Raw genomic sequence first — 12,389 nt, forward strand, 5'->3', positions numbered from 1 at the left:
AGACAACGCAAAATAAAACGGGCTGCAACCAATCGATAAACAATAAAATAATGTTGTACATCCGCATTCTCGCGCTTCTAATCAAATATACAATAATTTATAAAGTTATTCTGCTTTATAAGCTGATATAAAACTATACTGCAAACGCTTTAGGTCACTAAATTCTCTTTTAACTTGAGAAACGTGCCATAAAAACGTCTTAATTAATTGTTCAAGTAATCTATCCTATTTGTACGACTACTTTATTAAAGGCGGTCGAAAACAATTTTAGTGTGCCATAAAGTTTATGACGAGTGAACATATCAGACGTTTATAAGCTTGTCCATATAATTAATAAATGCGCAAAGGAATATTATGTTAATTCTTAATTTATTAACGGAAATTCTGGTCAAACGGTACTCTTAATTTTATAACATGACTAAAGTTGATTTTGAAATTTATAAAATTGATCTTAATTTTTTACACGTTTATATTGTCATAAATGAGGCTAAAAAAATTACCTACTTACCATGTTTCATAAAAAAAGACGTATAATTTCTATTTCTCTTTCTTAATAATGTTCTATAATAACAAGCTGAAGACAACGCAAAATAAAACGGGCTGCAACCAATCGATAAACAATAAAATAATGTTGTACATCCGCATTCTCGCGCTTCTAATCAAATATACAATAATTTATAAAGTTATTCTGCTTTATAAGCTGATATAAAACTATACTGCAAACGCTTTAGGTCACTAAATTCTCTTTTAACTTGAGAAACGTGCCATAAAAACGTCTTAATTAATTGTTCAAGTAATCTATCCTATTTGTACGACTACTTTATTAAAGGCGGTCGAAAACAATTTTAGTGTGCCATAAAGTTTATGACGAGTGAACATATCAGACGTTTATAAGCTTGTCCATATAATTAATAAATGCGCAAAGGAATATTATGTTAATTCTTAATTTATTAACGGAAATTCTGGTCAAACGGTACTCTTAATTTTATAACATGACTAAAGTTGATTTTGAAATTTATAAAATTGATCTTAATTTTTTACACGTTTATATTGTCATAAATGAGGCTAAAAAAATTACCTACTTACCATGTTTCATAAAAAAAGACGTATAATTTCTATTTCTCTTTCTTACATTGCCTCATTGGAATAGAAGTATTTAGTATATTGCTTTTTACATAATATTTAATATTAATTGTCCATGATAATTACTGAACCAATTTCGCTTATATTTATTATCATATCTATGGCCAGGAATGACATGTAAGTATGTACCTACATATATACTATGGTAAATAACGAGTTACTTTTAACTCAATAAAGCAAAGCCACAGACTAACGTTATATAACTTTACAAACTAAAATTAAATACTCGTTTGTTCGGTGAATAATAGTTTTATCGAAACCTTTGTTAACAATTATAATTTATTTGAAATTATATCGATTGTAGCGATACACGATATCTTCGATCTTAAATATACGGTCCACTTCCACGAACTATGTGCCACTGGGTTACTGGGATCTATATTTATTTTTTATCTGTTAAGGTCAATGTAATGGAATGGTCAATTAATAAAACTTTCATACTAAGGCTGTTTATACGCTTAGTTGTAGGCATTGATAGTAATTGTAAAACTTTATATAACTGTAGTAGGTACCTATGTGGAAAATGAATAAAACTACATATTTGTATTCTGTGGTATTTATTTATTGATCAATAATTCAAGTAGTAGGTACAAAAATCAGCGATTCCAAAGTTCATTCGTCGAAACTTTTATTTCGTGTCTTAAGAAGTAGGTACTAGAACTTAGAAGTATTAGAGCTGGCGCGGCGGTCGCGGTAGAAGTATCGTGTTGAGTATTGAGTATCCTTGCTGGATCCTGGATCTGCAACACAATCGCTATGAACAATAGAAACCGGAGGAAAATGATGTCTTTTATAGCAGTATTAGCAGTATTATTACTAATATTATAAAGCTGATGAGTTTGTTTGTTTGTTTGAACGCGCTAATCTCAGGAACTAGTGGTCCGATTTGAAATATTCTTTCGGTGTTAGATAGCCATCGAGGAAGACTATAGGCTATATATCATCACGCTAAGACCAACAGGAGCGGAGCCCCGCGAGTGAATCCGCGGAGCGCAGCTAGTAGTAGGTACAGCTAACTATATAGCGGTCACTTTTCCACACTGGGAATAAGGGCTTTAAGACATCATGGTACAGGGCTAGTTCTCATCATCTACTACATCGGCTTCGTAACCATACCTCAGAGATTATGATATGGACGCAAGTTTACATAGAATGTGTATGATTACTACCTACTTAGTTATATTTTTTGTAATCCATTCATTGTAATCTCATTCGAACTTAGTAAATTGATATCACTGCCGATATAACAATACAAATAATGTTGAAAGATATTAAACATATATAAGCTAAAAGCCACATCATCAAATTATCGTAATATATCGGTCAAACAGAATACAAATGTATATTGAAAATTACTAAACTGATATTAATTAGACTCTTCAAGGATCGCTAGTAACTGTGAGGTTCGTAACGCCGATAACAATCAATGCGGCGCCCGAAGCGTCACCAACTGCCACCAAACTGAACGAGGACATTAAAAACGGTCAAGTAATAGACATAAATTAAATAGCCATACACGTCACTCAAGGATACGAAGCCTCAAGTCAGGTAGTTAAGATCCGAAACAAAAATAGCAGATAACGCAAGTGAGATGTTTATTTTTATGTGATCCTAACAAATGTCACTAATTTACATTTTTCGATGGTAGTTAATATGACAGTCCGTTAAGATATCATTATATGCCTATATTGAAGGTTATCTTTTAATTTCTCAAAGAAGAATATAAATATAGGTATACATGTATATTAGTTTTTTATAAGATGCACTTTTCTCTTCTTCTTAATATTGATTGTATCCTTACACCGAAGTCGATGATGATCTTCATGCAATGATACAAGGTAGGTACAAATATTCGCACGTTGCATAGTGATTAAAAATCAAGATCATATATTTTGAACTTATGTAAACTATTGTAACATTTTTCTTAAATCCGTTATTTATTAAAACTAGTGGTCCGCCTCGGCTTCGCCCATGGTACATATTTAGTATCCTATGTCCTTCTCCTGGCTCTAAACCACCTCCCTGCCAATTTTCAGCTAAATCGGTTCAGCCGTTCTTGAGTTATAAGTGGAGTAACAAACACGACTTTATTTTATATATAGATAATACACACATCAAAATTCAATCATCATGATTATAAAATTAAGTCCAAAACTTCAATGTAAAACATAAATGGAAACAAAAATTAAAATCAATTACAGCTGTCTTATTAATATTCATTTTTACATCGCGTTCCGTTCATTGTTCGTGCGCACAAACTTTCTTGACGTCAAGTTTTCATCTTAAATTACTCGGAGGGGTCGTACCACACGCGAATATATTGCAATTCATTACAAGACGAACGCTAGAAACCGATACACAATACACAGTTGTTGCATGTAAATTACTCGACGTACTCATAATCTCGCCAGAAGCCAAACAATAGAGCAATAAAAGCGACTAGCATTGACTCGGGAAAGCTACCAGGTATCGACAACAAATAAATCAGACGAGCACTATACTTGCACTGAAAATATATCGAGAAGTCCCGAGCGTTACAAAGTAAACAGCACCAGCGCATAAGTCAGTTTTCAACATAAAATACGTTCCGTAGAAGTGGGACACGGTGAGCTACGTTCATATCTGTCGCATCTCTACTATGATTTATTTTCAAAAAGCGACAAACTTGTAGCAAATTCTCTTTATTTATCGTGTTAGTGCGACGAGACATTTATGGATTTGGGAAAACAACTGCGCACTAAATTTAGGAGAAACTATAGTTTTATTAAGTTGTTTTCTATAAGCGGTAAACTTGCAACTTGTGCGCTATTTGAAGTATTATGGAGGTAAAGTTTACAATAACGAGTAGTTACACTAAAATCTGAAACACAAAAGAAACCATTTGTTTCACCAAAATACCTTCACGCGGTGTTTCGTAAGCACAATCTCAAGAGCATCAAGGCAGGCAGTGAAAATCCGCTCTCATTGCGCATTTTAACAACTATACCATTCTTAATAAAAAGGCCCTTTAGATTCTATCAAATTATACCGTTTAAGTTTTAACTATTGTTAAACGTTAATACATCATTACGCCTTTATTCAATCATTTTAAACAATTGGTTGCATTTTCCTTACCTGTATAGTTTCAGAAAATTCTTAGCACTATACCTTATATTTTACGTTACAGCTTGCACAATTAGTTCCTTAACAACATTCTGATTTCTATTTAATACTGAAATAGATCATTTAAATCATCCCCACACTGCACCCTGCGCCGTAATCATCGCCTGTCGGCTGCGTCATTCGTAAATCGTAATCGTAACATCTCGATGCGATGGTATCAATCACGTACCACTCTACGTGATCCCACCAATTTTACCATAATTAGATCCGTTCTCATGACTTACTGCATTTTTGTAACTGCTATTATATGTGGAGTAAAGGTTTTGTTAATTGTAATGATGAAATCGGGTTGCACAATGTTGTTTACTAGATTAGATACAAAAAAATTGTTGACAAACAAAGCACATTGCCTGGAACACGCGAGCTCAAATCCCATCCTTGTCGTCAATAATTAAGGTTTGAATGATGATTCAATGCAAAAAATACATATCATCACTACATAGTATAAAACAAAGTCGCTTTCTCTGTCCCTATGTCCCTTTGTATGCTTATATCTTTAAAATAAAACTACGCAACGGATTTTGATGCGGTTTTTTTTAATAGATAGAGCGATTCAAGAGGAAGGTTTTAGTATATAATTTATTAGGTTTTAGACAAAGCGGGCGAAGCCGCGGGCGGTAAGCTAGTTATAGTATACAACATTTTAATTAATTAAATTTAATATCCTAACTCCAGAGTAATAAAAGCAAAATTAGAAATAAAATGGTTTTGTTTTCCGAAAGGAAAAAATAAAATAAATATGTCGAGACCCAAATTTTATTCCTTTTAAAATAAAATAAAAGACATTGCAACGTCAGGCGCACTTTGAACAGAATTTTTTATCTAATAAGTAGTGTAATAATATTATCTAAAATTATATGTACTAAATTTAAAATAAAAATAATAATGTCCGGTTTCACAACTTGATGATATGTTTTATTTAGGGCCGATTTTTCAATCCTTGGTTAAAATTTATCCGTCCAATAAAGTATTACACGAACATATTAAAATGTCACCTATAAACTGTCAAATACGGACAACTAGAATACATTTTTGAAATGGTAGTTTAATACGTTATTCGATGAATAAGTTTTAACCAAGGATTTGAAAAATTAGCCCTTAGCCTATCTCCTAGTTAAAATGACAAAATAAATAAAAAAAGGAAAAAGTTTTACAAGGCATTATCAGTAAGCAGTGAAACCGCTCATAAGTTCAATACTTGCCATGAAGCACTGCTAATATAAAACTATTTACATATTATAACTAAGAACTTAATACATCTTAAAGAAAACTTAATGGCTTCGAGTTACTCAATAATTTGCAAATAATGACGTGAAAATACTGGAATATTATTGATAAAAGAAAAAAACCAGTAAGTATTTATGTGGAACTCATAACAACACCTCTATACAAAATAATCTATACTGTAAAGCTGAAGAGTTTGTTTGTTTGAACGTGCTAATCTAAGGAACTACTGGTGCGATTTGAAAAATTAATTTGATTTGCTCATTTATCGAGCTAAAGCTAAGCTATATAATGGCTATATAATGCGGGTAAAACCGCGGGGCAGTTACAAATATATATAACTATCAATTAATTTCTCTTTTAACTATCTATTTAAAAATTTCTAGGTCTTTATACCTACATTATCAAATATCTGCTGTAACGACAGAATGTTTCTAATTAGCTAAAATTATTATTTTAGGTGACGCTTCTGAACGTTATATATGTATACATATTATACAAAAATACAAAAAAAATAATGTAATTTAATAAATATTAGTTGTATTTAAGGTTCATCTTATTTTTGTTCTAAGATACATATTATGACATTAATAATAAAAAAATATATGTTCAAAAAACTAAATATTTATATAAAAGTAACTAAAATTGAATTTATGTCATGACGTGAAAATAAAGTACCTACTCGGCCGTTCTCCGTGCCGCGGCCACGGCCGTTTCGGAGAGCGGAGTTCACGGCTTTTAAAAAAAACTTAAAAATGACAGGACAGTATTACTAAAATAGTGATTAAGAATAATGCTCTAAGATCTCGTTCATAGTAGTAAGTAGTAGTTCAAGTTAAAATAAATAACTTATAATAAGTACCTATTAATAAAGCTAGTCTTTATTTTTACAGACATCAGAAGAAAGGCGCAAGAAAAGAGAAGAGATTTTATTGCTATTGCATTTTGCAAAATGAAAAGGAAATATTTAGATACATATTTACTGCAATTAATGAGTATATAAAGAATAGTTATTAAATCACAAAACAACATTCAGAAATCGCTCGTATTCTATCTCATGCAGAATGTATCCGCACAACCTTTGACATTGTAATAAACACAAGCCATTGTCAGTAATCATATCTGAAATCATATGAATCTGTACTTGAGGCGCTATCCTTCCTATTTCTGTAATATTTATCTTTGTCGTTTTTTAATCTTTTACCACCGTACCTTCTATCGCTATACTTTACTGTACGACCCTCGAATTCTTCTTCATACGAACCTCTCCAATTATAGTCGAGATGATTGTTCCGCCTTTTATTATGACCATTGTGAGTATCTCTTGTCAAAATGGGATCTGTATGGGATTCGCGGATCGGTTTTATAATAGTCGGTTGGTTTATCTCAGAGTTAGGCGATTTAGGCTGCTTCGTTCCTAGAAGATCTGCTATATAAACTTTCCTCTCTATTTTGTAACCACGTGCCGTTTCAAATTCTGTAAAAAAATGTTGTTTAAAACAAGTAATAACAGTTTATTATTCAGTAAATCCATACTAATATTATAAATGCGAAAGTAACTCTGTCTGTCTGTTACTCAATCACGCCTAAACTACTGAACCAATTTGCATGAAATTCGGTATAGAGATATTTTGGTACCCGAGAAAGGACATAGGATAGGTTTTATCCCGGAAATCCTACGGGAATGGGTTTTTCTTTGAAAACGCGGGCGAAGCCGCGGGCGGAAAGCTAGTACATATATAACTGTGAACACCGGTATTTTGATGATACATTTTATCCAGGATTATTAAAGTATTTTCTTCTAGATATAAACAACTGGGGTTAAGCATCTATTCTATACACATTTTAAAGTCTCTATAATACATCATTATTATATTAAACAAACGAAATTTTGTTAATTTTATCTAAAATAGAAAAAATTACAGTCAAGTAAATTCTTGTAAACAAAATCACATTAATATTAAAAAAAAAAAAAAATTGGGGCACTTTTTACTTACAGACACTAATTTTTACTATAAGTTGAATATTATGCTATAAGACAAACTTAAATTATTTTCCTTTCAAAATGAACGGAAACCTAATATTGTATACTGTCGTATATAAGTACATATATAAGTACATATCGTAAATAAGTACATACTGTCGATAGCGCTGGCAGCAGGCCACCGCAGTCGGTCGCGCAGGTACCGACACACCATGTACCCCGTTCGGTTCAATCCATGCGTGCAGTGAACACCCAACAAGGAATCTGTAACAAATAATCTATTAGCTCCATATTTTTATAGGCTATAGGACAGATAGATATAAAAGTCTGCCACAATTTTGAAGCAAGGTGATTCGTCTATATCTTGACTATATAAACTTTTTAAATCTCGTTTTACGCTATATCTTGCCAGATAGAAACTTTTTAAATCTCGTTTTACGCTTAGATGCATTGACCACTTAAAATTTATACGTACAAGCATGATACAAATTAAAGTTCATAAATCATCTAATTAATTAATCACCAAATATATTCCCTATTAAAAGCTATTTCCTCAACAACAAAAAAATTAAAGGTCCAGAATTTCCCAATCATATCACGCTACAGCTTTACGGAGTCTGTCAAACCATACATAAATAAGTGTAAATACGATATCGAATATCGTTCACGATCTCATACCAATAAAATATGGACTACGGTGATATCCACTACGACGTTTATCATCTGGATGATCGCGTGACAGCCAGCGCCTTTAATTTATAGCCTCTGTAGATCGTGTTAAACACTGCAGTTTTCTTTTTTTGCGTAAACATACACGCCTACAGCGCACCTATCTTATTGTGTGAGATTGAGAGCAATGGTAATTCAATTAATCGTTACATTTTTATACCATAGATTATAGATTTGTTGTCAATGGCGGTTATAATTGTAATTATTTGCACTGAAATAACGCGAAGAGTTTGGACACTAATCTTAAATCTCAAAATTTCTAACAAAACTATTGAACTACAAATTAAAAACGCAATTCGCTCTACTCTAGCTCCATCTAAACTTCAATCAATAAATCACTAAGAAAAATACAGCGCGTCATCGTGTTTACTTCAAAATACTGCAAGCAGCGGGGTCGTTGACTGCTCGCACCCCTCGCACCCCCGGTGGGGTTAGCGGCGGAACTCGCGGCCCGTGGTTTGACACTTCCTCAGGAAGACCTTTGAAGTGTCGCAAGATGCTACCCTACGCCTGGAGTCGAATTTACACTTTTTTGAGGGGGAGGCGATGTAATTATGTACACGTTAATATATAGAGGAAAAGCTGATTTACAAAAAACTCAAAATCGAAAAAAAAATTAAAAGGAACAGCTCCAAACATTTGCATAAGGCTAATTAGTATACCTAAAGTAAACATATATATTAATAAATTCTTCTTAGTGACATTCTCACAGAACTTATTCATGAGCAGTCTCGGTACTTACTGTCTCTAAACGTATAGACTATATTCTATACAACTATCGTAAATTTCAACAAAAAAACGTTTCTAAACTCTTCCCACGAAGAGAAAAGCAAATTTGATGCATTACACATGCAAATATGTGACGTCTCGAGCCGACGAACAACATTTGCGTATACTAAAATCTATCAAGAGGGCTTTCAACGGGAACTTAATTAACGACTGACACGGATTTGAATTAAAGAAACAAACAATAAACGATAATTGCGACCGCCAAAGCGATTAAGTCGTTAGCGAACGCTTGGCGGAGATGTGACTGGGTTTCGCGACGGCCAAATGTCGACGATGCGGATTTTGAAATATCACAGCACTAACTTTCTTCTCCGTTAATTATAACGATGTTGTTTTTAATTACTACTAAATTTTAATAAGATTTTTTGTTCAGGTACTATTAGCGATATACTGCTTATTTAAGCTATTATGGGTGCCATCGTTCATAATATTTTTGTATTTTATGATGTTCCAAATAAATAATTTGAATTGATTTAGTAAATAAAGAATTACATTGAAAATGTAAACTGAACAATGAAAACTGAACAACAACTTTATATATTGATACATCAAACAATACCACTCTATGTAGTAGCTATTAAAATGAGTATAAGATTTATGTATGAAATAGCTTCATTTCAGCATCAGACAATATTACGATCGGTAATGCAATTCCAGAAAATTCCAGCTAATAAAATTGTAACCGGTTTTAATTTGAGAAACAAAAGAGTCATTTTAACAAAATCATAAATAATTTTCAAAGTCATACAAAGAAACATTCCACCTCTCAGCCATTGAATAAAGTCACACAATAAACATAAAACCAGTAACCGAGAGCAAACAATCGAACGAACATAGAAGCATTAAAAGGGGGCGTTACATAATTTTAATAATGTATTATTATATTATTGTGATCATGTGATGTATTTCATTATTACATCAGACACTATAGACTTAATAAACCCATAGACTGTTCGTCTTTTGCCAGTATTAATTCACTTACTATAAAATAAGAGGTACTACCTAAATCCTCCTGTGACATTTACATTTTAGATATTGTGTCGATTTTGTCACAGAAACATATCTATTACATATCTATCTATAAAATTTAACATTCTCCTTACTTAGATTCTTGTATTACGAAAATTCACAACCATACTGAATTATCCATTTCTCAAGCAGTAGGTATGCATAATTTTTCCTTAACTGAGTCACTCGGTGCACAGTGCATGCGGATCGATTGTCGACAATCGGTATATTGTAATCGAGACAACTCGATATCGATACTGGTGTTGCACCCACGCCCGACCTCCTTACATGATAAGCGGCTTATTAGGATTTTACCACACGCATCTCCTATTGTATAATATCGATATTCGAACCCAATATGAGTTAATTGCGTCTTGATTCAATTATGTAAATCGTCGCGTTGATTAACCGCGAACAAATAAAAACCGACTCACTAATAAAATTAGAGTTTGGATAATTAATGCGCAGTATTATCGATTAATTTGGAAATAATTTAGAGAAACGAGTCCGATACCCGTCCGGCTCGCTGTCGTTGCTTCACTCCGCTTGGCGCCACGCGTGGGCGTTGCTCAGATGGTGACTGATTAGGTATTTAGATAGATAACCGTTGCAATACACGTTTTATCGCTTGAATTTTATGATCCATCGATGATAGTACTTTAATTTTATGTAATCGAAAGTCGCATTCTTTTGAGAGTGCCCACAATTATTATGAAAAATAATTACCTCTCTGGATCTCCCAGAGAGTCAATTTAATTACTTACATTAAGTTCTACGATTGCATAATCATTTTGTTGACATTTTTTTATTAAATGAAAAGTTCACTTCTTATCATTAGACTGTTTATTATTTGAAACTTTAAACCGTTTTCATATAAGTCCTTGGCGCTTTTAGTTTCTAATATCTTATAACAGCCAATCTTAGGAATCTTCGCGTTGGAAATTACATTTTTTTTACTAAATTTCAAAACGCTTTATCAGATAGAGCTGTATATTGCAATCATATTTTATAGACAATGAAATGTCACGCAATAAAAAATAAAATAAAGAGACAATAACTCAGCCAAAGCATCAAAAATATGTGTTGTAAGAAAATAAACTATATTGATTAATAATGTAAGCCTTGTTAAGTAGCAAGTCATCTGTCCATAACGGTACCAAAGTTCATTTATCATTGTTGCAATGCCAAGATGTGACAAGTTATGCCAGCGGCGTCAAATATTTTTAGATCTCGGATATTTTATTTGATTTTATTACATTCGCATAGAAACGTCCGACTAGAATTCGGTAATGTGATATAGAATGAGAAGATTTGTAAATTGATACAAATATTGAATTTGTCTCGGAGCTGAATATGAATTCTATTATTGACGTATCGGTTGTCAGTGGGACCACCCCGGGCGGCATCAAACGGTAGCAAGTGAAACATTCCTAACGCGTGCGATATCGCTTTATTCAGACACGCGGTTGATTCTCAGCACGATAGCGCTTGAAATATGAATATTTGCGCGCTCGGTTCAACTATAGAAGGACATTTTATGTATAAACACTACACGGCTCGATCTTTTTATTAAAGAATCCCAACCCGTTATTTTCTTCATCGCAAGATAAACGAGCTCAACGCAGACCGCCCGGTAAAAGTAATATAGCCGACAGTAATTTTAATTAGGCTGAACAACAACAATTGTATCTTATTAATTAAATAGATTAACTCGGCCTCTATTAGGCTCGCGCTAACCATTTAAAACCTTCGTATTATACACATCTCACTCAATCTACTTAGCGACACCGATAACCGGTCATTACCGACTGAGACGCCGACGGCATATGCTCACAATTAATTGAAACTACCCACGTAATCTAATAAAAGCTAGTTTCGGTCGAGACAAACACGAGTGACCATACGTAATTATAATTTAATGAACATTCCGAATATTGAGTTCGGCACCGTGAGAAGTTCGACGATAAGTACGATTTGTGTCACTGTAATTAAATGTGTAGCTGCCGATAAACTCGGACGTGCGGACCGAATCTACTAGTTTTGATTGCTATGACGTATTGACAAACCAATCGGACTGGCCCCTAATGGGCCTTTCGTCGCTCGCCGATACAGGCGTAACAAATAAAAGCTGTGGCTCATTGCTAATTAAACACGTTACACGTTCGTCAATTAAATCAGAGCGATCTTAAATTGATGCCGTATATTATTTCCAACTTTTCGATAAGCTCTGATTTATTTTGTAAGGTGTTACGAAAGACTAATCTCTAATTAAAGATATAAAAATAAATAGATGCGTATTATTTATTTCAATTATTCATGAAAGCAAATTCTTAAAAACTTTCAGGATTCA

General features: G+C 33.1%; 1 protein-coding gene across 4 annotated transcripts in view; it reads right to left on the bottom strand.

Moving 5' to 3' along the window:
- Positions 1-12,389, bottom strand: part of LOC149482926 (RNA/RNP complex-1-interacting phosphatase) — a 101,430-nt gene that overhangs the window by 36,457 nt on the left and 52,584 nt on the right. For 2 of the 4 annotated variants that reach the window (XR_016316553.1, XR_016316554.1), the window contains exons 7-8: positions 7,670-7,777; positions 6,148-7,006 (exon numbers count right to left, since the gene is read on the bottom strand). Coding sequence is in view for 2 of the 4 variants with exons in the window: in XM_089703073.1 (XP_089559199.1) it covers positions 6,639-7,006; positions 7,670-7,777 (476 nt within the window). In the remaining 2 variants the exon portion in view is untranslated. Of the gene's footprint in view, positions 1-1,695; positions 1,884-5,043; positions 7,007-7,669; positions 7,778-12,389 lie in introns of those variants that run through there. The other 2 variants (XM_089703074.1, XM_089703073.1) reach the window with 2 other exon arrangements.

Source organism: Colias philodice, chromosome 14 (assembly GCF_061535455.1).
Source record: "Colias philodice isolate Cphi_HAF_F1 chromosome 14, ilColPhil1 Martin Lab GWU primary, whole genome shotgun sequence".
Taxonomy (NCBI): domain Eukaryota; kingdom Metazoa; phylum Arthropoda; class Insecta; order Lepidoptera; family Pieridae; genus Colias; species Colias philodice.